Raw genomic sequence first — 27,683 nt, forward strand, 5'->3', positions numbered from 1 at the left:
ATTGGGCATACTGCCTATATGGGGGCACAGAGGGGGCCTGACTACTGTTTGGTGGCATGTATTTGGCATACTGCTTATATGGGGGCACAGAGCAGCCTGGCTACTATTTGGGGGCATGTATTGGGCATACTGCCTATATGGGGGCACAGAGGGGGCCTGACTACTGTTTGGTGGCATGTATTTGGCATACTGCTTATATGGGGGCACAGAGCAGCCTGGCTACTATTTGGGGGCATGTATTCAGCATGCTGCTTATATGGGGGCACAGAGGGGGCCTGACTACTGTTTGGTGGCATGTATTTGGCATACTGCTTATATGGGGGCACAGAGCAGCCTGGCTACTATTTGGAGGCATGTACTGGGCATACTGCTTATATGGGGGCACAGAGCAGCCTGGCTACTATTTGGGGGCATGTATTCAGCATGCTGCTTATATGGGGGCACAGAGGGGGCCTGACTACTGTTTGGTGGCATGTATTTGGCATACTGCTTATATGGGGGCACAGAGCAGCCTGGCTACTATTTGGGGGCATGTATTCAGCATGCTGCTTATATGGGGGCACAGAGCAGCCTGACTACTGTTTGGTGGCATGTATTTGGCATACTGCTTATATGGGGGCACAGAGGGGGCCTGACTACTATTTGGAGGCATGTATTGGGCATACTGCTTATATGGGGGCACAGCTCAGCCTGACTACTATTTGGGGGCATGTATTGGGCATACTGCTTATATGGGGGCACAGCTCAGCCTGACTACTATTTAGGGGCATGTATTGGGCATACTGCTTATATGGAGGCACAGAGGGGGCCGACTACTATTTGGGGGCATGTATTGGACACACTGCTTATATGGGGGCACAGAGTGGTCTCTGTTACTGTGTGAAGTGATACAGATGAGGATTTGTATGGCGATGAGGATGGTGCTGCATTAGAGAGGAGCCTAATATGTTTCTCTGGCAGATTCTGCGGAGTCGAGGTGTCACCAGGAAAAGTCACCATGATGGTCTAAACAAGAAGAAAAGAAAAAGGGCCTGCAAAAACATCACCTGCCATTCATACAGAGAAAACGCCCCCTGTGAGTCTAGTATTGAGTATTGTCATATGTTAATGTATTATTATTTTTAAGTTGTATGTGGTATTACAGTTTGTCTCTATTCACACCAATGGAACTGGGTTGTAATACCACACACAACCTGAGGACTGGGAAGGAGCAGTTTATGAAAGATAGTAGCCATGTTTTTTTTAATCCTGGATAACTCCTTTAATAGGGTTGTCTAAAATTGGAAAGGACAGCTACTTTGTTGCAGAAACAGCACAGCCACAGGGACAGCAGCAGCTCCGTCCCTGTGTGTGTGTGTGTAATATATATATATATATATATATATATATATATTTTTTTTTTTTTTTTATTATGGTGTCCTGGGGGGGGGGGGCGCCAGAAGACTGTTTCGCACAGGGCGCCATCTACCCTAAGGCCGGCCCTGGCTCAGTGTCCCTCCAGTGCCCTGTGTCCCCCTGCCATCATCCTCTCCAGCAGCCACAGCCTGTACAGCTCTGGTAGTCGGGTCGTGACATCACCATTTTATCCAGAAAGTGACATCACCATTTTATCCAGAAAGTGACATCACCATGTTATCCAGGAAGTGACATCACCATTTTATCCAGGAAGTGAGGCCTTGATGCAGTAGTAAGTGCAGGGAGAAAAGCACTTTATAAGCATTTCCCGTAATAAGTGTATATTGGTGACTTGTATAACTTTTATGGGGAAATACAAAACTGTAATAAAAATTTTTGCCGGACTTCTCCTTTAAGCGATGTACTTGATAGTACACACGCTTAAGGGTACAAACACACACACCGTATACGCAGCAGATACGCAGCAAATACGCAGCAGATTTGATGGTGCAGATTTGATGCTGTGTTCAGTTATTTAGATCTAATTTGTTGCATATTTGTTGCGTATTTGCTGCGTATCGCAGCAGTAAATACGCTGTGTATACAGTGTGTGTGTGTTTATACCCTTAAAGACTAATGAGTAAGCACTCAACTGTGAGCTTGATAATGCTTGTGCATCACAGAATTTATTGATTCAGATTTTTTTTTTTGTATTTTGTTGTGTGTTCAGTGGTTGATCAGCTTTTCAAATAAATAGGAACAGCAACTTTGTTGTTTATAGAAGCAGAATGATAGCTTGTCTGATGATGTGGACTAAATCATAATGGGGCAGTTGTCAGGGCCTATCAGTACCCGGTTACATATACACACAAACAAGCAATGTTTCATATTGTTTGCAAAATGACCAGTCTGGCATTCTCTGGAGTACACATACTGATATTCAGATTACACACAGTAGTTCCCTTTGACAGAAACATTATGTATCACCACAATTTCAATGCTAGTGCATGATAAATGACCCACTATGCTGTCATAAATGGGAAGTCCACCAATAACATGTATTGTATACCAAAGAAAACATGGGCAGAATTTACAAAATTAATTCAACTTTAATTTCAAACATAAATATATCCAGCCATAAAAACATGATTACAAGGTGTCAATGGTAAAACCCCATCAAAAGGAAAACTCTAGCTCACCAACGCATTCATGAAAATTATTAAAACTAGTAGTAACCTATTGCACTAAGCCCATTATATCAAATACATGTGAAAAAAAAAATAAAGTGCCTCAATACTGTGACCTGTGCAACCTGATATTTGTTGTGTGACCCGCATTTCTATGACTGATACACTTGTGTATACAAAAACTGTAACAACTCTTGTTATCATGTTTTTAAGACTGGATATATTTTTATATGGAAATAAAGTTGAATTAATTTTGTAAATTATGCTTATGTCTTCTTTGGTATAACTGATATTTAGAGTCTGCAACACACAGTATCACCCCCTAACTTTTCTGTATGAAGCAATTTGGCAGCAGTTGTAAAAACCAAGTAGCATTTTGTCCACTAGAGGGCGAACTAAGGATATTCTAGATTCCTCTTGTAAACATTACATGAACAACTGCTAAAGTAACAATGTATATTTCAGTAGGTGCCATTTAAGAGCCCAAGTTAATCTACTGAACCGTGACGAAGGGTATTCCATAAACATGAGAAAAAGCAGGATATCTCACTTATCTCTAATAGTAATGTGAGTAAATCTACAGTATTAACATAGTCAAGCGCTTTATTACACTCGGCTGTTGGCTTGTCAGATGGCTGTCTCTGAAATCCACTCCGGGCGCCTGGAGTAGCTGGATGCAGCCCTGGAAGAAGCTTCCCGGCTGCGCTGTGTTTACTCCCAGCATACCATTACCATTATTCCGGTCATACTTGGAGATATACTGTAGTTTCACATAGTAAGGCTATGTTCACACAGCGTACATTTTTGTAAAACGGCCGTGATTATTACGAAAATATACGTGCCTTTACTGCCTATGTTATACCGGCCGCAGTGTATACACATAGGGGGACATTCATTAAGTCCGGCGTTTTTTATGCCGGGCATAAAAATGTCCCCGCAGCTCTGGAACTCAGGGGATTTATGTAGAGGCGCATTGCCTCTACATAAATCCAAATTTCACGGAGCCTCAACATGCGAAAATTTTGAAACCTACGCCAGCTGGTTTCAGTATCATTTTTCGTCGCGAAAAATGATAAATGCAGCGGACCCAGAGTGTTGTTGTTAGAGAAAAAATATTTTTTCATGGAGTGCTATCCCACAAGCATCCGTCATGCAAAGATTGAATCCCACCTCGAGAAATACCCTCTGTTCTCTGATTTAGAGAAGTATTGTACAGACTCTGTAACCCAACCTTAGCACATACCAAGCCCAATTTATGCATGCTCAACAAAGATGTCAGGATAATGGCACAAACCTGTATTTCTGGTTTGGGCATACTGTACTGACTCATTCACCTACTTACAGTATAAGGTCCCATCCCTTCTCACAGTTAATGAGGACTGTAAATCGTGAAAGAGTGGAGTACGTTAGTAACACACTGTGATTATAGTTTTCCGTCACAGGTATCCATTGGCATCCCACTAAGAAAGGGATGTAAACATATAACGTGACATGCAGTGCAATGTAGTGACTCCATTCAGGCCAAAGGCTAGTTTAACCAGGCTCAGTAGTGTGGTCTGCTGCTTTATTAAATAATGTTAGAGAGATACTGTGGAGAATTTATTTATTTTTTTCAAATCAACTGGTGTCAGAAAGTTAAACAGATTTGTAAATTACTTATTTTTAAAAATCTCAAAGCTTCCAGTACTTATCAGCTGCTGTATGTTCTGCAGGAAGAGGTGTATTCTTTCCAGTCTGACACAGTGCTCTCTGCTGCCACCTCTGTTCATGACAGGAACAATAATAAATCTACTATTTGCTCAAATAAAATAAAGCATTTAATACTATATATATACTGCATGCATATTAATAAATAGGTTATGTGTGACTATTCCCCCCTTCAAAAAATACAGGTCTATGTTGGTGTCATGCATTGTTTAGGGGTTTCCCAGTTATTTTGGTTTAATAGATATCAAATATTCACAGCGTACAGCCAAGACATTATTTATAGGCCACAGATGACATTGCTTAGCTTTCTTCTTGTTTTTGTGCTGGTACATCATTCTTAAAAATATCCTTAGAATCACGTATGAGAGAGGGACTGGCTTTGTGAGTCCAATATCCTAATGTGGAACATTTGATTACACTTTTGCTTCACAGACTACTGAAGATCTATGCCCGACCAATGCCCTGCAATGGTGAGATGTATAATCTTAGGAACTGGGTCTCTGTGCAAAGCTCAGTGCCTGGTTATATACTCTATGGGGGAGATTTATCAAACATGGTGTAAAGTGAAACTGGCTCAGTTGCTCCTAGCAACCAATCAGATTCCACCTTTCATTTTCCAAAAAGTCTGTGAGGAATGAAAGGTGGAATCTGATTGGTTGCAAGGGGCAACTGAGCCAGTTTCACTTTACACCATGTTTGATAAATCTCCTCCATGTTGTCATATTTCTTAATACAGGTAACTCCATGTTATTTAATATATAGCATGAAATCCCTTTATAATGTTGTTGTTATTATTATTATTATTATTATTATTATTATTATTATTATTATTATTCAAAAATCAGGTAGAGGGAGCCCCAAAGGGGTCAAGTTTCCCCCCTCTATTGCTAATTTATGTTGTGGTGGGACGGAGGTTTTATGAATTTCTTTTATACACAATCCCCCAAGTTGCCAGCATTGTTGGTACAGTATGTGCATTATATCGACAATCTCTTGTTAATCTTTTTCTCCATCACTTTTTCTCAGCCCAATAATTAGATTTTTCAGGTCTTACTTTAAAAGAGAAGTCTGGCGAAAATTTTTATTTAAGTATTGTTTTGCCCCCCAACAGTTATACAAATCCCAAATATACACTTATTACAGGAAATGCTTATAAAGTGCTTTTTTCCCTGCACTTACTACTGCATCAAGGCTTCACTTCCTGGATAACATGGTGATGTCACGACCCGACTCCCAGAGCTGTGCAGGCTGTGGCTGCTGGAGAGAATGATGGCAGAGGGAAGCTCAGTGTCCCTCCAGTGCCCTGTGTCCCTCAGTGTCCCTCTGCCATCATCCTCTCCAGCAGCCACAGCCCGCACAGCTCTGGGAGTCGGGTCGTGACATCACCATTTTATTCAGGAAGTAAAGCCTTGGCGCATTTCCCATAATAAGTGTATATTGGTGATTTGTATAACTTTGGGGGGCATAATATATATAATATAATAATTTTATAAAAAATTTCTCCTTTAAGAGGTGATCTTGTGTAATAAGATCTAGGTTTATAAACCCCCAGGCCAGCGATATGATCCTGGACACAAAGAGTTGCCTTGCAGTACACACATAAAAAAGCCACCACAATGGAATCCCCTTAAGATCATACGCTATTTCAATCTCTTTGTTTAGATTTGGGTCACTTGTGTTATATTCTTTCCGTCATATAAATTCTAGGAACTCTGGAGGATTAGTCCTGTGCTCACACTCCAGCTGTGTGTCCACGTTACTATTGTGGTTGCATGTTTAAGTCATGTGACCTCCATCCTGTTCAATGCTTCATGTACTTGTTCCTGTAATGCCATCATTACTGACGGCCAACTGGTGACCATGACCTGGGAATAGTCCTTCAGCATTGTCTACATATCTTTGCAGGGATAAGGGGGGAAAAACAAGGGAAAGGGTGTGAATGTTTTCCACTGATGGGCATGTATGTCTAATGGTGCGTTTACGATTTTTTAAGCCAAAGCCAGGAACAGACCATAAACAGGGAACGGGTCATAAAGGAAGGATTGAGATTTCTTCTCTTTTCAAATCCATTCCTGGTTTTGGCTTTCAAAACCTGTCAGATAAATCTGCCTGTGTAAACGCACCATTATGGTGTGTTTACACAGAGAGATTTATCTGACAGATTTTGGAAGCCAAAGCCAGGAATGGGTTTGAAAAGAGGAGAAATCTCAGGCTTTCCTTTATGACCCATTCTCTGTTTATAGTCTGTTCCTGGCTTTGGCTTCAAATATCTGTCAGATAAATCTGTCTGTGTAAACGCAGCATAATACACACCCATTGAATATATAATATATAATGTATAAAGTTATATTGCAGAGTAATAAAGCTTTTTTATGGTAATGTATGTTAAAAAAAAAAAAAGGATACTTTTCGTAATACCCTTTTAGCAGTTAAACTCCACAATTAAGTTGCATCATTATGTCCACCTCCTACATTTGACCTTGCCAGTACATAGATCATAAAGGAAGTGATGTGTCGGGCAGATATAAGGTGTCCGATAAGCTGTTTGCATACATATGACTTAACAGTTGCAAAAAAGGCTAATTACTGACTTTTGGACCAAGGGTGGGGGTATTTCTAAAACTATGCTGTTTTAGTGAACTGTTCACATGGTGCTGTGGTAAAAGTGTATTCTGGGATATATTCTGGGGAAGGTTTTGTGGCATTCTCTGGATCCACTTATCCATGTGGGAGATACCATCAACAGATTTGGGTATGAATTCATCCTTACAGATCACATACACCCATACATGCGTATTCTCTTCCCTGGGATGCATGGAATCTTCCAGAACAGCAATGCAAGATTTCAAATAGCTAGAAATGTATGACATTGGTTGGATGAGCATGGCCAAGACGTCTTAGCAGTACCCTGGTCCCCTGATTCTTAAAGCGAATGTACCACTGGTACATCGCTTTTTTGTTTTTTACATGAAGACCTGCACTGACGCAGGGAAGATCTGTCCTCCTCTCCGTGAAGAATCAATGGAGCCGCGTCACAGAGGGGAGGGCAGATCGTCACACTGTTCGATAACAGACCAGCGCCCTGTGCAGGAACCGAGCTGCAGGTTCAAAAAAGGACTGTGGCACGGGCATCCCTGAGCTGGTGCTAGTCTATTCATGTACTATATTTCATGATAGTAACATCTCATTTTTGAGGGGTTGGCTACAGGGAAACTTCAAGGCCAACAATATTATTGAAACCCATCAGGCGTCCACTGCACAAAGATAATGTCCATGGCAGGAAGAGTTCAAAGTTACTGTGTAAAAATAGGGGTTTGTTATTTTGTCAAGCACTAGAACATGTCAGGATAAGCCATCTTCTATATACATGAAGAATAGCACAGTATATGGTCATTATATAACTGAATGGAGACTAGCTGTTATTATGACTTGCAACATGCCCACTGGAGGTTATCCTGCCCCCAATGTCTCTTTTTCACAGAAACAGCAGCAGCGTAGAGGACATTTGGGGGCAGTATTGAGCAGACTAAGCTGTAAATCCAGTCCTGGGATGAAATATAACACTAGGGTTTTGAGCAGTGCATTTGTAAGTTTATGAGTTTACAAAGAATGGGGGGGGGAGGGGGCTGAGTGAAGAAAGAGGCATTTTTCTTTTATAAACTATATTACATATGTGCCTTATATTTGTTTGTGCTAATTATTGTGCTATTTATGCAATGTTTCTCGATAGTTAGCTACCATGTATGCAGCTTTAGGGTATGTACACACATAGTTTATTTGTTGTCAAAATGTTTGCAAAAATCTGTTCTGAAATTGTTTTAAGGGCATGTGACATCTGCAAATGTCTCTTGCTAAAATTTCTACAACAAATCTGCTGCATGTGAATACTTCTGCCCTGGCCCCGTTTTGCTCTGGAGGAGTACATTATATAGCTCTGGACTTTGATCGGTTACTAGGATTTTTTTTTTTTTTAAGTGTATGGGAGAGGGGGGCATTTTTCACTGTAGTAATATCTATAATCATCAGTGTTCTAAAGCATTGAATACCTATAGAGAAATGGGTACATGATCAGAAAAACCTACAGCCCTGCTTTAGTAGTGATCATTTCTCCAGTCTACCTAATGTGTTGTAAAAAAAAATCTAGGTATGTATCAATATATATCTGTAAATGTCTGCAGCCGTGCCCTGGATCTAGTCATACAATATAATAGCAGTAACTACATGGTAATTCATCTCCAATAGATGTAACCTTCTCACTGTTCCAACTTTCTGACATGTTTCTCTTCTGGTCGCATCATCGCAGGCTGCTTCTCCTTTTATGGATGAAGCACTTACTTGTAAATACACATAATAATGCTTCTATTACAATAGTACGAGGGGGGGAAATATCTAAAAAAGCTAAATGAACAGATTGCAATTTACTTCTGAGTGAGCAATACATGTTATATAGCATATATTATTTACACAGTATGTCAGCATTTACCCTTGGGGACAGTGACTGTATGGATATGATGTATATGGTTTATATACACATCTGTACTGTGTACACCGACGTCTAGTTACACAGTGTAATGCAATGGAAAAGACTGATATCAAATTATAGGGAGTACAACTATATGAATACTTAAACTACTCAGCCATCTGTATCATTTAGCATTATACATACATTGTACATTATTGTAGCATTGTACATTATACATGAATGTAGTGGCCGAGTATGGGCCCCTGGTAATATCTTAGGAAGACTTCAGTTGCATATTAGGATGCACACATCTAACTACAGTACTTGTAACTTTGATGTCGTGTAAATGTTGTAAAGGTATACTGAAACCAAGCGGCACTAGGGCCTGCTGAGGGAGCTGTAGGGATGCTTTGTTGGTTAAAAGACTCTTACCATTCATTTATATGTGAATAACTGCATTTCCTATTATCTGAGAGTACTATTTGAAATAAAAGTTAAAGAGTCAGCAGGTTTATACTGCCCTATTTAAAGTGAGTATACCATCAGTTTACATGAACAGTCTGGCACTGGGATGCCAGTGTCGCAGTCATTTTTATGAACTGTGGCTGGTTCCCACGCATGGCGGCAGTCTATTCCCGGGCACTGGCCAGGCCTGAAGCACTAGGGGTGGCCCACCGGCCCGCAGTGTGACGATCTGACCTCCCCTTTGTGACGCAGCTCCATTAGAATCAATGGAGGGGGGTTGTCAAACTGGGGGACGGCGGGCCCATCTCCAGTGCTTCAGGCCGGGCTGGTGCCCGGGAATAGACCGGTGCCATGTGTGGGAATCGGCTGCGGTTCAAAGAAGGCCTGCGGCACAAGCATCCCTGCAGCGGCACCAGTCTATTCATGTAAAAATCTTAAAGCAATGTACCTGATGGTACATTCACTTTAACCCTTTGAGGACCAGGCCCAAATTGACCCAGTGGACCGCGCAAATTTTGATCTTAGTGTTTCCGTTTTTCCCTCCTCCCCTTCTAAGAGCTCCAGCACTTTCAGTTTTTTATCTACAGGCCATGTAAGGGCTTATTTGTTACAGGAATAGTTGTACTTTGTAAAGGCGTCTTTCATTTTACCATAACATGTACGATGGAATCCATAATATATTATTTATGAAGATATAAATTGGTGAAATCGCAAAAAAGAATGCAATATGGTAACGTTTGGGGGGTTCCTGTGTCTACGTAATGCACTATATGGTAAAAGCGACATGATAACATTACTCTATAGGTCAGTACGAACACAACCATATGCAGGTTTACGCAGATTCTCTAATGTTATATATTTTTTTAAAATGAAATCCTTTTTTTTGGCAATTAATTATAAATAAAATGGGCCTATTGTGACGCTTATAACGGTTTTATTTTTTCACCTACGGGGCTGTATGGGGTGTCATTTTTTCCGCCATGATCTCTAGTTTTTATACCATATTTGTGAAGATCGGACGTTTTGATCACTTTTTATTAATTATTTTATATATATAATGTAACATAAAATCGGTAATCCGCGCACTTTTTCCCCTCTTTTCGTGTACGCCGTTTACCGTTCGCAATGACGCTTGTTATATTTTAATAGATCGGACAATTACGCACGCTACGGTATATTATATGTTTATCTATTTATTTATTTTTATATGTTTTATTTATATAATGGGAAAGGGGGGTGATTTCAACTTTTATTGGGGGAGGGGTTTTGGGGTAGTGTAATAGTGTTTTGAACTTTTTTTTTTTTACACATTTGAAGTCCCTTTGGGGGACTTTTACATACACTACTTTGATTTCTACACTGATGAATGCTATGCCATAGGCATAGCATTGATCAGTGTTATCGGCGATCTGCTCATTGAGCCTGCCTGTGCAGGCTCAGTGACCAGAGCGCCGATCGGACCGCGCGGAGGCAGGTGAGAGAGCTCCGGCGGCCCGTTTTACCGATCGGGACCCCCGCAGTCACACTGCGGGGGTCCCGATCGGTAAGTGACAGGGGACTCCCCCTGTCACTTACACTTAAACGCCGCGGTCGCGCCGCGATCGCGCCGCGATCGCGGCGTTTAAGGAGTTAATGACACGCGGCAGCGCGATCGCTGCAGCGTGTCATTACCGGTGAGGTCCCGGCTGCTGATTGCAGCCGGCCCCCACCTGCTATGAAGCGCGCTCCGCTCCGGAGCACGCTTCATAGCGGGAGAAACACCCAGGGCGTACAGTTACGCCCTAGGTCGTCTGGGGACAGACTTCCATGGCGTAACTATACGCCCTGGGTCGTCTAAGGGTTAAGGGTAGCATAAACAAATGAAAGAGATTCTTTGCACAAAAAGATAAGATGAAGTGCGGCAGCTCACCAAAATCGGTTAAAAGATGCTTTATTTGGACATAGAAGGCATCATTAACAGGTACTATCCACAAATAAACAGAGCGATGGCTCTTTCACTTATAAAACGCTTCTTCTCGGCTCAGTGGCGCAGTGGCCTAAAGCCCCACCCAGGTAGCACAATCAACCAAATATAAATCTGCTGCGGATCTTTCCCTGTCACTTTCAGTGAGATTTCCAAGTATGTAAAAGTCAGCCCCCTTAACCTGGTACATACATTACCGATCCGCTCTCTGGCTTGCTTTGGGGGTTCCCGGCATCTGGACAATTGTCTGGATTTCGCTATTTCGCAGCGTGAAATCCATTGCAGATCTGTTACGTGTGAACCAGCCCTGAAAATGGGAAATAAAGATTTATTGCACATAGGCTGTATGTATACAGCAGGGGTCTCAAACTCAATTTACACGGGGGCCGCTGGAGGTAGAGTCTGGGTGAGGCTGGGCCGCATCAGGGTTTCCACAAGAAAAGCTCTTACAAAAACATTCCAATGTCATCAAATGTAATTATTATTATTCAGATTCAAATGTCTGTATTGACAGTTCCTTAACATTTAAAGGGAACCTGTCACCCCCCGTGCCGGGGTGACAGGCTCCCGACCCCCCGTTAGAGCCCCAAATACTTACCTAACCCCGCCGGGTCCCGCTTCTGGAGGTGGTCGGGTGACGGAGATCTCAGCCGCTGCAGCCCGGCGCGCGCGCTGAGAGATGAGTCCAACACCCATAGAGAATGACAGGAGAGTCCATTCTCTATGAGCGGCTGAGATCTCCGTCACCCGACCACCTCCAGAAGCGGGACCCGGCGGGATTAGGTAAGTATATGGGGCTCTAACGGGGGGTCGGGGTGACAGGTTCCCTTTAACTTTCTAAACATGAAAGTTACATCAGGTGACTCACAGGGGACGTCTTCATTGATCGGAGTTCTTCCCTTTTCATCATCTTCTCCATCTGCCATGGGCCATTGTGAGAACTTCTCCGAGCCACGAATCCACAGAATCTACCAGAGAAACATATTAGGCTCCTCACTCTGGCACCATCCTCATCTCTCTACTAACTGCACATCTGTATTGTCCCATTTACACCCTTGTTTAGTGGGTAGGCTGACTCTATCTGATCCACCTTATAGAATATGCCCCCCTCTGTGTAGAGATTGCCCCTTGCTCAGTCTTCCATATAGATGGCCCCATGTGCATCTCCTTGGGAGCCCCTCTATGTGTAGTCCCCCCATGTAGTCCCCCCTTATCTCCCCTCCCATATAGATGCCTCCTTTATGTTGCCCCCCTTATCTCCCCCCATATAGATGCCTCCTTTATGTTGCCACCCTTATCTCCCCCCCATATAGATGCCTCCTTTATGTTGCCCCCCTTATCTCCCCCCCATATAGATGCCTCCTTTATGTTGCCCCCCTTATCCCCCCATATAGATGCCTACTTTATGTTGCCCCCCTTATCTCCCCCCATATAGATGCCTCCTTTATGTTGCCCCCTTATCTCCCCCCATATAGATGCCTCCTTTATGTTGCCCCCTTATCTCCCCCCATATAGATGCCTCCTTTATGTTGCCCCCCTTATGTCCCCCCCATATAGATGCCTCCTTTATGTTGCCCCCCTTATCTCCCCCCCCATATAGATGCCTCCTTTATGTTGCCCCCCTTATCTCCCCCATATAAATGCCTACTTTATGTTGCCCCCCTTATCCCCCCATATAGATGCCTACTTTATGTTGCCCCCCTTATCTCCCCCCCATATAGATGCCTCCTTTATGTTGCCCCCCTTATCTCCCCCCCATATAGATGCCTCCTTTATGTTGCCCCCTTATCTCCCCCCATATAGATGCCTCATTTATGTTGCCCCCCTTATCTCCCCCCCATATAGATGCCTCCTTTATGTTGCCCCCCTTATCTCCCCCCCATATAGATGCCTCCTTTATGTTGCCCCCCTTATCTCCCCCCATACAGAGGCCTCCTTTATGTTGCCCCCCTTATCTCCCCCCCATATAGATGCCTCCTTTATGTTGCCCCCCTTATCTCCCCCCCATATAGATGCCTCCTTTATGTTGCCCCCCTTATCTCCCCCCATATAGATGCCTCCTTTATGTTGCCCCCCTTATCTCCCCCCATATAGAGGCCTCCTTTATGTTGCCCCCCTTATCTCCCCCCATATAGAGGCCTCCTTTATGTTGCCCCCCTTATCTCCCCCCCCATATAGATGCCTCTTTTATGTTGCCCCCTTCTTAACTTTTCCCCCATATAGATGCCTCCCTTATCTTTCCCCCCAAATAGATGCCTCCCTTATAAATGCCCCCACTGTGTTGTCCCGTTATACATGCCCCCGTCTCCCTCTTTGTAGATGTTGTCCCGGGGACACCACCAGGGAGGCAGCATCACCGGGGGCCGTCCAACACAGACTCTTGTGACCGCAAGCAAAACACTGCTTGCGGTCACAAGAGTGATCGATCAATGGGCCGGGCGGACGCCAGGGCAGTGCTCTGCCAAGGAGGGGGGCCGCCGGGCAGTAAAGTGGTGGGGGCCGCAAACTAGTGTCCCGAGGGCCGCAGTTGGCCCGCGGGCCGCGAGTTTGAGGCCCCTGGTATACAGCCTTCATGCCAGTGTAGAGAAAAGGATTGTTCACATGCTGCCATGATTTTGTGAACACAGCCTAAGGGAAAAATACACTGAATTCCGAGCGGAACCTCCTCCACAGACTCCACTCGGAATCCCACCTCCCTCAGTGTGTCAATGCGATGCCTCCCGCACCTCCACTCAAAGAATTGACATGTCAATTCTTTGAGCGAAGAGCCATGGAGAGGCACTATAGATCCCATTGAGACAGTGAATATAAACAGAGGGGGGGGGGGAAACGTGGCACAGGTGCCTCGTGTAAAACCTTCGGAGAATCTGTACACCAAATAAGTGAGAAACCTGCTCACCTGGTAGCCCCTTGGACTTAATGCATATCACCTCTAAACCTGGGGTAAAGCTGGCATCCAAGCGTGCAGTGGCCAAACGCCCACACAGTAGGCCAAAAGGTCAGAAGAACAGCGTGAAGGACTGGCACTAAAATGGGCTGACGGCACCAAAACGGGATACTCCCAGAGAGGGGCCCGTATGTAGCAGAAACATAAAAAGCAAAAAAGGAATATGGAACTCACTATGCCAGCAATGTCTGAATAAAGTGCTCATGGATATCCAATAAAGATATAATGATGTCAAATTTATTCTAAAAGAATTCTAACAGATATAAATACAGATACAAAAATGTTCAAAAATGCACATTTTTGTATCTGATGAAGGGAGATGTTTGCACTCCTGAAATGCATTATACTGTGCTTTTAAAATAAATTTTATATCATATATATTTATGGGATATCTGTGAGCACTTTATTCGGAGAGCGCTGGCATAGTGAGTACCATATTCCTTTTTAGCTTTTTATGTTATTGAGACGGCCAGGCAGGCTGGCATCCAAACGGAGTCCGCAGCATGGGCTCCACGCAGAATTCTGCCTAAAACTTGGGATTAAAAGCAGTATAACTACTACCAATATAGTAAGTATGATTCTAAGGGGTCATCAACATTTAATAAAACTATCAGATCTACCCTCTAAAGAATGTAAAACTTTGCACTGATATTTTCTAAAATTAAAGCCTATGATCATAAATGTAAAAAAACTCAAACTAAAAAAAAAATTGCAAACAATCCACAATAAAGTAAACCATTGTAAGCAGTAAGAGTACACAGAAAACCATTAAAAAAACATCAAACCATCATTGTTATCATTCTCTGAAAACCTCTGCTGCAGATTTCCAAAATGCAGTATAAAGATATGTGAGGTCACACTCCCACAGCAAAATCAAGGCAGGAAATCATTTAGCTAAATCACGAACAAACAAGAATACAGGAAACGCGATGCATCAGCTTATTAGGAGAATATCAAATTTTCTTAGGTCATGCTAAGGCCTCGTCCACAGATCCATAGTTTGTGATCCTCAACTGCAGATCCGCAAGTGTGGACTCTACAGGACACACTAAAATCTGGGGGCATTGCAAACAAATGTAAATGGTAGGGTCCCTGCATTTGCCTGAAACCCTGACCGCAAAAACATAGCACCTGCACTTATATGGTCCAGGCTCCATAGACTCTAATCCCCTTCTCAGTGCAAATCCAGTCTCGCACATGGATGTGTGGACGAGACCTAACAGAGCACAACTTTACTGGCAGTGCTAACCTCTGCAAGGTACAGCTGTTTTTATATTTTATACTTAGATAATAGGTGGATTCCCCCAGATGTCATTTTCTTACTCTTTTTTTGGTATGTCATGACTTTGTGGAAAAAGGCAAAAGATAGCCAACTCAGCCAGTCAGTGACTGCAGTGGTGTCCCGCTGCAGCTACTGACTGGCTACAAGGGGCATTCATCCGCTGAGTCATGATGTAGCAGGGGGAATAGATGAACAATCCCAGTGGAGGTCCGGGAGAGGGCCGTGGCACTTCAAATGCATGGGGACAAGTCAGTATAGGTTATTTATTACCCCCTGCCCCAGCTCAATATTTTTTATTTCCCAAGACTTCTCCTTACAAGTCATTGTTTTGCAATGCCAACTCTTTTCCACATGTCCCCATTGCCTAATATCCCGCTTTGTGCCAAAACACCCTTGCCCAGTGTAAAATATGCACTGGTGTAAACTGCCCATAGCAACCAATCACAGCTTGGCTTTAATTTTACCAGAGCTAAAAGCTGAGCTGTTATTGGCTGCTATGAGTAGTTTACACTAGTATATATTTTACACCCACTCCGTGCATTCTCATCTGGTTCTCTTAAACCCAGCAGCAAAATGGTTCAATCACACATGTATTGGGCACTGACATTTTAAAGAAGTCCAGCGAAAATGTTAAAGTATTGTATTCCCCCAAAAAAGTTAAACAAATCACGAATATACATTTATTACAGGAAATGCTTATAAAGTGCTTTCTCCCCCTACTACTTCGAGGCTTCACTTCCTGGATAACATGGTGATGTCACAAGCCGACTCCCAGAGCTGTGCGGACTGTGGCTGCTGGAGAGGATGATGACAGGGGGACACTGAGGGACACAGGGCACTGGAGGGACACTGAGCATCCCTCTGCCATCATCCTCTCCAGCAGCCACAGCCCGCACAGCTCTGGGAGTCGGGTCGTGACATCACCATGTTATCCAGGAAGTGACATCACCACGTTATCCAGGAAGTGACATCACCATGTTATCCAGGAAGTGACATTACCATGTTATCCAGAAAGTGACATCACCATGTTATCCAGGAAGTGACACCACCATGTTATCCAGGAAGTGACATCACCATGTTATCCAGGAAGTGACATCACCATGTTATCCAGGAAGTGAAGCCCTGATGCAGTAGTAAGTGCAGGGAAAAAAGCACTTTATAAGCATTTCCTGTAATAAGTGTATATTGGTGATTTGTATAACTTTTTGGGGGCAATACAATACTTTAATAAACATTTTTGCATGTACCGATGGGTGGGGGTAAGCCTTTTACCTCCGTCCTGTCGGATTGGTGATTTATGAATAGAATCTGCTCTCAGGCAGGCTCTATGCAAAGATCGCTGATAAAACTAATCTATGCTATGCTATGGCATAGCATAGATCAGTACATGCAGTCTAATGATTGCATGTTGTACAGTGAAAAAAAGTGTCATAAAAAAGTTTTTAAAAGTATTAAAAAAAACCTTATAAACCCCCTCCCAATAAAAGTTTAAAATACCCACTTCCCGATTATAAAAATATAAATATAAAAAATATAATAAAAAATATAATATATATCGTAGTGTGCGGAATTGTCCGATCTAATAAAATAACATTATTGTTCCTGCACAGTGAACGGCGTAAATTAAAAAAAAAAAAAAACACATCAGGATTGCTGATTTTATTAAATTATATATCAGAAAAAAATGAATAAAAAGCGATCAAAATTTTTCTGTTACATCAATATGATATAAATAAAAACTAGAGATCATGGTGCAAAAAATAACATACCAACCTGCCCTATAGGTGAAAAAATAAAAGCGCTATGGCTCTTAGAAGGTGGGGAGGAACATTGCATTAATTTGACCCAGACTTTTGTGCATCAAAGGGCTCTGTCTTGAAGGGGTTAAAAAGCTTCTTCTTGTTTCCGTTAATAATTTTTTTTTTTTTTACAGTTTCAAAAGGATACAAAAATGTGATGCGAACTTGCCTTTCTCAAATATAACTACTTCCCCAAGAAAAAATGGCAGTCACGTATACAAGCTCCAATATAGCACTATCATGGTGCTGCACCACATTCATCACTGTGTATTACAATAAAGTGCAAACACACATGCCACATTGTGTACTCTCACATTGAAACAGTGTAACAACTAGGCACAGCCAAGTCATAGCACAAGCTATACATGATTTAAACCCCCATTGCTGTCTATACTTTCATATCCTTTCATCATTGTGTGTAGTGTCCATCATTAATACCTGCAGAGAGGGTGCCAGCCCTGGGTGACAACCACAAGTCCACACTACAATGTGCATAATACCTGCAATCCTTCCTAGAGCTTCCAGAGCAGCCTAGGAGATTGGGTGCAGGCTGCCATGTGTTTCTTCCTCTGGAGGAGTGGTGTATGAGGCTTGTCATTGTGTGTGGGAGGGGAGACATGACTGACTGCCTGCCAGGGAGGGGAGAGGAAGTGTGCAGCACAAACACACACAGCCCCCTCCTCCTGTCCCAGCACTGACACCGGGGCTGCCTGCACAGCACAGGATGGCTCCCCTCTAGCTGCTGCACTGACCACTGCTCTGCTGCTACAGGGAGAACACAACAGCCAGGATCAGGAGAAGTGACAGGACAAGCTCTGCCTTACCATGGACACTGCATCCAGTGGTGAGTGGTCACCAGGGTACTGCTAGCACATGGGGATGGGGCACACACAAGATGATGTCATCATGGGGGGTGACATGTGTTGTCAAACATCTCTGGAGATGATCATAGCTGTATGACTCAGATCATTCTGACCCCCCTATAATAAACCCTGGGGGATCCCATGATGTGCTGCAATCATTATGTTGTGTGTATGGAAATACCCAGCAGAGTAGCAGGGAGGCTGTGGGTAGTGCTTGCCCTGCCCAGCACTGGGCTGCCTCTTCTCTTACTTTGGGCTGGAGACCTGCTGCTGCCTTCTCTGCCATCTGCAGCCTAATCTGAAGGTCACAAAGAGCAGTCTGCATGTGGGCAAATGCCCATAGCCGGAGCCTTTACTGTGTGCAAGGGCTGTAACCTTATCCCCAGTCATCTACTGGTTAAGAATGGGCAGCAGTGTTCGAGCTGTCAGCTGCAGGTCTCTCACTGTAAACTGTTAGTATTATACATATTGTTATACATATCTGCTAAACAAATGACAGATAGTATCAACACTAGAGAGCTACTTGTGCATTGTTTACTGGCTATGAAGTTACTGCCCATAACCCACAGAGCAGGAAGTCTACAGCTAGATGTGCTGAGCACTCACTGCTTATACAGGGCGAATGGAGACGCTGCTGCCTCTAGTATTGTTATATATGAAGAGTTGTGTGACACATTATTGCTGGGACTCCTGTTCCATCCAGATTTCTTTATTCTGTCTTTCTGGCAAAGACAGCGTTACTGATAGCAGATGAATGGGATGTAGTCATCGGGGAAAAATGATTTGGACATGGCTATTAGGATCCTGGAAATTAGGATCATTATGCTGATGGCAAAGTGTCATAGGACTTAGTCCATGTTCACATCTGCATTAGACTCCCCTGTTGCAGATTCTTTCTCGGGTCAAATGGCGGACACTGTGCTGGGCAACTAATACATCCCATTACAGTCAGTAGGGTTACTGGTATCCAGCATGCGATCTGCTATTTCCAGAGCAGATGAATGGAAAGATGCATAAACATAGCCTCAGAGAATGCATTGTATTGTTTGGGGAAGCAGTAAGTTGCCAGGACCTGGTTGTCATAAACTTGAAGATTGAAGCACCTTAAAGGCGGACCCGCAAATAATAGGGGAAATTTGGGACCTGGTTAAGTCAATACTGCGCCATAGAGTCTCAAGGATGATGAAACTGGAGCAGATGGCTGCGTATAAATTACCTGGCATACATTTTATCACATATCTTCATACTTACCCTCAAATTCATAACCCAGTAGTGCTTGAAGTGACCCCTGAAAATATTAGTCAGTGGCTACCTTTTGTTACACTAAGTTTGCAGTGTAAAGGTCCTTTTAGAAGGAAGACCCATCCCTGATAGGAGCATGGTACTGGCCTCCCTCCAGTATAGATTGATTCTCATAAGGCGGATATGCTAGACATTTATAAAAGTGTCCCTTTCCTTTAAGTGGGGTTTGCAGAAATCCATGCACATGCTGCAGAAACAACCCTGTTCAGTCATATTGAACAGATTTTCAAAGCCTTGGGTCAGTTTCACACGAACCACATCACGGTAGATGTCATGCTTCAAGTCAGCAGCAAAATCTGCAGCGATTCTTTGTAATGTCATTCCCTGTTGCTTTACATTGTAGCAGCGGATTTTCACTTTGCTGCAAGAATGTAGCCCCTCCCCACGTAACCCACCACTTCCGGGCTAAAACATTGCCTGCCTGCCCTCCTGCCCACTTCTCTGGCTCCCTGGTGTCCCGCTCAGCCAATCAGTGCGCTGTCCCACCACAGCCATTGATTAGCTGAGCGGGAGACGGGAGCCAGAGTAGCAAGCTGGAGCGCCCCTGCCCAGAAGCTGTGGGTTAAGTGGGCAGGGGCTACATTATCGCCTCAAAATGAAAATTCGCTGCCAGAAAGTAGAGCAAAAGGAAATGACACTACAGAGTATCGCTACAGAACTCACAGTAATGCAAGGCACGTGTAAAACTGTCCTTGAAGGGGTTATCCAGCACTATTTATTCTTACCTCCCCATGCTCCTGGGGGGTCTACAGTCACTGACTGAGACAGAACAGCGTTGCGGCCAGCTATTGTTGAGTTGGCTATCACTCATGAAAATAGTCTCAGAAGTGGTGTAGGTGCAGTCATCGGGGGAGACTGGAGAGGAAAGAGTAAGATATTTGTTATGTTTTATATGAAGACAGCAAGGTATAAAAAGTCTTTAAGTGCTGGAGTACCCCTTTCATGTTACCAAATTGTGGCCCTAAAAATGTTGGCTCTCTGCAATCTCTGCCACATAATGGAGCTTCTGTTGTCACCTTTACACCACTTTCTCATGCCTGTATTTAGGTCAGTATTTGGCATCTCTATGTGTAAACCAAAACCAAGAGCTTGTCCGAAACACAGAGAAGATGCCGGTGTATCCATTATACTTTTTGTTTGATTCCTGGTTTAGGCTTACTGTTACAGAATCCTGTCGTGTGAATGTGGCCTAAGGCTATGTGCTTTGTTACTATGCACTAGCTTGTAAACAGCACAGTAAGGAAATTATTATTATGGGAAATTCCATTTGTTTCCTGAGCTTTCCTGTTACAATGCCCTGAAGTTCTCACTTTCACTGAGACTACATTAGTGTAAGGAACACTTGCATTGCCAGGTGTTATTCTTATTGTTGTTTACATTGTGTTTTTAGGGCCCAGGCCTAGGTCCCCATGTATAGCACTACACACCTGTAGGCCCTATGGGATGCAGATATAATAGTTCCCACATTCTGGTCATCATAAGTGGGCAAAACCACGACCATTCGGTTACCAATAGCTGTGCAATTTCCTTGATTAATAAACTTAGGGGTGGGGTTTTAGTCATAGAAATATGGGAAGGCGGCCTTATTGATACCAAGAAAAACAGCTTTAGGGTAGCTTCATACATACCGCATCGCAGCGGATTTAATGGTGCGAATCCGCAGCTGATTTGATCTAAGTAACTGAACACAGCATCAGATCTGCACCATTAAATCTGCTGCGGGTCCTGTGAACGCACCCTTACTTTTATTTCTTCAACTGATCTAGAAAACATTGTGACTGGTTGCTGTGGGGAACAAGGACAACTTCATAAACAGCTTCTAATAAGGCATATGGTGTAACTTCCCTATCTCTATATGTGTCAATTCCTAAATATAGGGACAAAATTGTGGCAATTGTACAAATCTGTATGTGCCTGAGCAGGATGTTAGAGACTATGGGGGAGATTTATCAAACATGGTGTAAAGTAAAACTGGCTCAGTTGCAACCAATCAGATTCCACCTTTAGTTTTCCCAAAAATCTGTGCGGAATGAAAGGTGGAATCTGATTGGTTGCTAGGGGCAACTGAGTCAGTTTCACTTTACACCATGTTTGATAAATCTCCCTCTATATTTATAAAGCAGCTCACAGTGTCTGTCAGAGACGTATGTAGGGAGACCCTCCAACATATACAGTACCTACAACCAGTGGCGGATTATAATGGGGGCGGTTTGGAGGGATGAACTGCCCATATTGTCATTATGTCCTTCAGCTGTACATCAGTTGGTGGCCCCCCGGAGCATCCTGATAGCTGACAGGCGGACCAGCACAGGCAGCATCAGTAATAAGTTTTTATTTTTTTCATATTTTATCAGCTTAGGGTCCATGGGGAGGCTACACAGGGGACCATAGGACATAATACTGTATGGGAGCTGCATAGATGGGCCTACTACTATATGACAGCTGCAAAGAGGGGCCTAATACAAAATGCTGGGGTAAAGGGAGCCTAACATGATTTAGGGTCACTGAGTTAGGCTTACCCACTGTATGAGGGCACAGAGGGACCAATATAGAAGTGGTGTTTGTAAAGAGATGAGCATGGTGCGAGAGTGAGGAGTCTAAAATGTTTAGTAGATTATATCCCCTTTCACTGTATAAATCTCTTGGGTCCTGCACAGGGCTGTGGAGTCGGTAAGCCGCAGCTCCGACTCCTGAATTTTATCAGGACCGACTCCGACTCCCAACTCAGAATCCGACTCCTGCTCCTTCATAAATGGCCAGTCATATACCAGGGGAGTTATTTATCACACTGGCTCAGCAGCTTCTCCCTAATTTCTGAGGGAATAAGGAAAGATATAAAGCAGCTTCTCCTGTGTGTGCAGTGGATGCAGCCAGTCTCCAGCCTCCATGTCCTGAACAACTCACAACTAGACTAGAAGGAGTCTTTTAGTTTCTAACTAAATATTCACCATACACACAAAAACACTGCTAACAATGCCAGATACCTGTACATGTCAGCCATAGTGATATAGAGGGGGGGGGGGGGGTCACACATAGTGATATAGAGGGGTCACTGTGGGTGAGGGGGCACGCCGTAGCGCACACACAACCTGCTGCAGCCATAACATACACACAGCCTGCTGCAGCTATAGCTTACATACACAGCCTGCTGCAGCCATAGCACACACTCAGACAGCCTGCTGAAGCCATAGCGCACATACACACAGCCTGCTGCAGCCATGGCATACACACACAGCCTGCTACAGTCATAGCACACATACACACAGCCTGCTACAGTCATAGCACACATACACACACACACACACACACACATACACAGCATGCTACAGCCATGGCATACACACACAGCCTGCGGCAGCCATAGCATACACACACACAGCCTGCTGCAGCCATAGCACACACTCACACAGCCTGCTGAAGCCATAGCACACATACACACAGCCTGCTGCAGCCATGGCATACACACACAGCCTGCTACAGTCATAGCACACATACACACAGCCTGCTACAGTCATAGCACACATACACACACACACACACACACACATACACAGCATGCTACAGCCATAGCATACACACACAGCCTGCGGCAGCCATAGCATACACACACACAGCCTGCTGCAGCCATAGCACACACACACAGCCTACTGCAGCCATAGCATACACATGCACAGCCTGCTGCAGCCATAGCACGCACACACACAAACACACACACACACACACACACGCAGCCATAGCATACTCTTGCACAGCCTGCTGCAGCCATAGCATACACACACACACCCTGCTGCAGCCAAAGCGCGCCCCCCCCCCCCACACACAGCCTGCTGCAGCCATAGCATACACATGCACAGCCTGCTGCAGCCATAGCATACACATGCACAGCCTGCTGCAGCCATAGCGCACACATGCACAGCCTGCTGCAGCCATAGCGCACACATGCACAGCCTGCTGCAGCCATAGCGCACACATGCACAGCCTGCTGCAGCCATAGCGCACACATGCACAGCCTGCTGCAGCCATAGCGCACACATGCACAGCCTGCTGCAGCCATAGCGCACACATGCACAGCCTGCTGCAGCCATAGCGCACACATGCACAGCCTGCTGCAGCCATAGCGTACACACACAGCCTGCTACAGCCATAGCATACACACTCCGATTCCACAGCCCTGGTCCTACATCAGTGCCTTTAAGCCTTTATTGGGGATCTATGGATATGTTTATTATACAAGCCAGGAGCTTTCAGTGTGAAAATAACTTTATCAAGGTGTGAAGACTAGACTAGATTTGTTTTGTCCAGTATATAATAATTCAATGGCTATAATAACATTGTGAGTTAAGCTGCATTGTTATCCTGTGTGGTGGAGCATAGAACAGATTCAATGTTATGTCTGGTTCATTACAAAATCAAGATTGATAGCTCCTGTTTCACACTTGGGCATTCTTGGGTTATAAGGCTATTGTCCTGTAATTACCTTGGCAGACGCATACATGTGTCTACAGAGTATAAAGCACATTTGTTGTGCTGCTTTCTGGCTGTTGTGCCTATGGGTTTTATGCTATCTAATCTTCCACCACCATATTACAGAGCAGGAAGAACTGAGCAGACTGATATATATCTATATCTACATATATATTGTGGGACCAGATTCCTAACACCAGTTATTTAAAATGTATAATGATTTTAACAACAAAAAAAAAATGTAAAAAACACATACTCCTGTGTTCCAGCAACGTGTGCATAGAACCTGTAATACATCAGTTATCGTTACTTATGGTTTGTATAGAATCTATGAGCACTAGGGTAAGCTAACACTGCCACTACGGGTAGATCATACTGGGGCTCACTGCTGACACCCACCCAACGGTACTGTGTGGCTCAAGGCTCAATGGTGGGTACACAACCTCGTGGTCCCAGACCCAGTTTCCTAGTACGAAAAAGAGGAAAAGGCGGCACTCCAAATTCACTGAATAAGGGGGTTTAGTTTATTCCCCCAGCATGTGAAATGTCTTGTCAATGGAATCGTTGCTTGACAAAGATCTCATTGAGAAGATTAAAACATTGCACCTGTCGGGTGAATAAACTAAACCACCTCACTGAACAAACAACAACAAACAAACAAACACTGAATTTGGAGTGCCGTCTCTTCCTCTTTTTCATCTTTGCACTCTAAACAGAAGATATAGCCTTGGAGAGGTTGCAGCAGTGCGATTAACTCCCTGACCGGCCGCTCCTTCCGTCAATATTTTCTCAATGTATGAGTTAAAATCAACTGGTCAGCGATTAACCATAGCACTAAAGTCACTGACGAGTGAAGAGAATAACACTGATCTCCCTATTTTGGCACCTGGAAAGATGTGGCCTACAGTATATATTTCTACAGTATATTATGCAGCAGGGGAACAGTCAGCTCTTGGTTTGAACCAATGTGTATAAATCTGAGCAATTTTGAGAAGGGCCAAGTTGGATAGATAACTGGGTCAGGGGATCAGAAATAGATTCAAACTAGAGATGAGCGAACCGGGTTTGGGTTCGAGTCCATCCGAACCCGAACGTTCGGCATTTGATTAGCGGGGGCTGCTGAACTTGGATAAATCTCTAAGGTTGTCTGGAAAACATGGATACAGCCAATGACTATATCCATGTTTTCCACATAGCCTTAGGGCTTTATCCAACTTCAGCAGCCACCGCTAATCAAATGCCGAAAGTTCGGGTTCGGATGGACTCAAGCATGCTCGAGGTTCGCTCATCTCTAATTCAAACCAAAAAGCTTAGAGTACAACATGTATAAAATAGGTGGCTGAGAACCTCTGTGTCCTTCAAAAGTAGAATGTGCAATCTTTTATCTTGTACACAATTTCTTTATGTGCTAATTATTTGATCAATAAAATGCACCCATAGTGCCCCAAAGTCCAAAACTATTATAGAAGATAATCCCACAAGGCAGTAGAAGCTGTGATTCAGTAACCTGGCCTTAGTATTACACAACAACTTTTTATTGAGTATGTGCTGGAGCCCTTCAGAATAGTTGATCAGCGGGGGTGCCGGATGTGGGGAACTCAACTGATCAGACATTGATGACCCATACTGTGGATAGACCATTATTGTTGAATTCTAGAAAACCCTTGTAAGGTTCCACGTTGTGTGCATGGGTTCCTTCTGATAAGTACTATAAGCTATACATTCTCAGAGGCAATGTTTATGTATGCAAATATCACTGTTCTATAGCATTCGATGGAACATGTCACAGTTCACAATGCACAAATTGGTACAGTATGGACCCATAGCAGTAAAATCATTCTTTGTGTAGGAAGATCCAGCAGCCAGTGACTCATCCCTGGCATCTCGGTGATCAGTCAGGAAGTTACACTACTGTTCCTCCATTATGTACACAGCTCGGTCTTTTATTTGACAGAAAACACCTGACTACTGTAAAAGAAGTAGATCGAGAAAGCCTGCTGCCCAGTGTCAAGAGTTGTCAAACCATTGTAAGCTGGTTAACTACTAGCTGTCTAGTACTGTATACAAGTTGTCCTTGAACACATTACAGATGGATAGTGCAAATCCAGCTCCACATCCAAGGAGGAAAATCCAAAGAAATAAAATTTTGGGAATATGGGTCTTCGCAGGCCTGAAACCTTGATCAGGGTATGTAGAAACACTGCAGCACTCCTGTATATCATGAAATCAAAGTGTGGTTTAGCCCATCAAATTTAGAAAATAATAAAGTACAACACCTTAAAATATGCTTCATTAAGGCAGCAGAAATGTTACATAATATTTCTTGTAATTTTTTAAATTCCACGTTTTTAAATTTCCATCTTATATGAGAGTGCTGCTGTGTATCTACATAGATAGATAAAAAAAAGAAAAAAAGAGGTACAGCGGCACAGATAGAAAAATTAGCAGATGGGTGCACGTCTCACCAACCGGGCCCCGGACAGTCACAAATCCAAAAGAGAGCTGAAGACGGCACATCCAAAAAGAATCCAAGTTTTATTAACACATCAGAATGCGATGTTTCGACTTTATTAGTCTTTCTCAAGCAGTGGTTGAGAGGCTAATAAAGCTTAAACATCGCACTCTGATGCGTTAATAAAACTTGGATTCTTTTTGGATGTGCTGTCTTCAGCTCTATTTGACATAGATAGATATAGCCAATGATTCCAACAGCACTTCCTAGGGAGTGCTGTTGGAATCATTGACTATATACTTTGTTGCATTGGATAAATATCCACATTATTATGTAATGTTTTGCTAATGTGCAGTCTGTAAAAATAGCATCCTAAAGCTGTGTGTTTACATTTGCATTCAGAATGCACACCCCCATTTCTTAACCAAAAGGTTTTGTCCGCATTTGGAATGCAGCCTAATGGTTTGTAGGCCATGAGTAACTTTTAACTGATTACGTAGGGTACTATGGACCTTCAGAATGAGACATAGTTTAGCCATTTTTAGTAAATGTTTTTAATTTTTATTGTAAACCAATGCAGGGACTTTTTTTATGCCTTTTTCTGCATTGTCAAAATTTTACACTTTTTTTTATACATTCTAGCAATGCTTGCAGAGTATAATGTCACCTTAAGAGTAGCTTCACAAGCAACGCATCGCAGTGGATCTTCTGCTGCGGATCCGCAGCAGATTTGACTAAATGAATGTGCACAGCATCAAATCTGCTCCATCAAATCTGCTGCGGATTCGCACCAGATTTTACAGTGCGGATTTGATGCTGTGTTAATTCATTTCGTTAAATCCAAAATCCACTGTGATATGATACATGTGAAGCTACCCTAACAAAATCTAAATCAAAGCATATTGCAATTTTACATAATTTTTTTTTTATTTTATTTCTTAGTTATCATATTTTAAAAGAAATCTATACTTACATGCATCCAGGTCCAGTCTCCTGAAGGCAGCTTTTTAGTCTTGTGCTTGTTAAAAAAAAGAGACTGAACATGTGCGGGGACATTTATGAAGACAGGCGTACGAGTAGGTCGGTCTTAAATAGAGATGAGCGAACCTCGAGCATCCGAACCCGAACTTTCGGTATTTGATTAGCGGTGGCTGCTGAACTTGGATAAAGCCCTAAGGCTATGTGGAAATCATGGATATAGTCATTGGCTTGTATTTCCAGACAACCTTAGAGCTTTATCCAAGTTCAGCAGCCCCCACTAATCAAATGCCGAAAGGATGGACTCGAAAACGAACCCGGTTCGCTCATCTCTAGTCTTAAATAATGACCGGGACTTCCTGCGTTTAGTCTCTTTTCTTCAACAAGACTAAACTCTAAAAGTGCTGTGTTTCCCAT

The 27,683-nt window shown here is 43.4% G+C and overlaps 2 protein-coding genes across 5 annotated transcripts in view; one reads left to right on the forward strand and one right to left on the reverse strand.

Annotated features, from left to right (window-relative positions):
• The window catches only part of LOC138786165 (endoplasmic reticulum aminopeptidase 1-like), a 31,443-nt gene extending 19,975 nt beyond the window's left edge, over nt 1–11,468 (reverse strand). The window contains exon 1 of the mRNA XM_069962952.1: nt 11,372–11,468. The gene's annotated coding sequence lies outside the window, so the exon portion shown is untranslated. The remainder of the gene's footprint in view (nt 1–11,371) is intronic.
• Nucleotides 11,469–17,886: 6,418 nt separating this feature from the next.
• LNPEP (leucyl and cystinyl aminopeptidase) overlaps nt 17,887–27,683 on the forward strand; it is a 56,720-nt gene continuing 46,923 nt past the window's right edge. For all 4 annotated transcript variants that reach the window (XR_011362191.1, XM_069962955.1, XM_069962956.1 and 1 more), the window contains exon 1: nt 17,887–18,051. Coding sequence is in view for 3 of the 4 variants with exons in the window: in XM_069962955.1 (XP_069819056.1) it covers nt 18,033–18,051 (19 nt within the window). In the remaining variant the exon portion in view is untranslated. The remainder of the gene's footprint in view (nt 18,052–27,683) is intronic.

The sequence above is a fragment of the Dendropsophus ebraccatus genome, chromosome 3 (genome assembly GCF_027789765.1).
Source record: "Dendropsophus ebraccatus isolate aDenEbr1 chromosome 3, aDenEbr1.pat, whole genome shotgun sequence".
Lineage (NCBI taxonomy): Eukaryota > Metazoa > Chordata > Amphibia > Anura > Hylidae > Dendropsophus > Dendropsophus ebraccatus.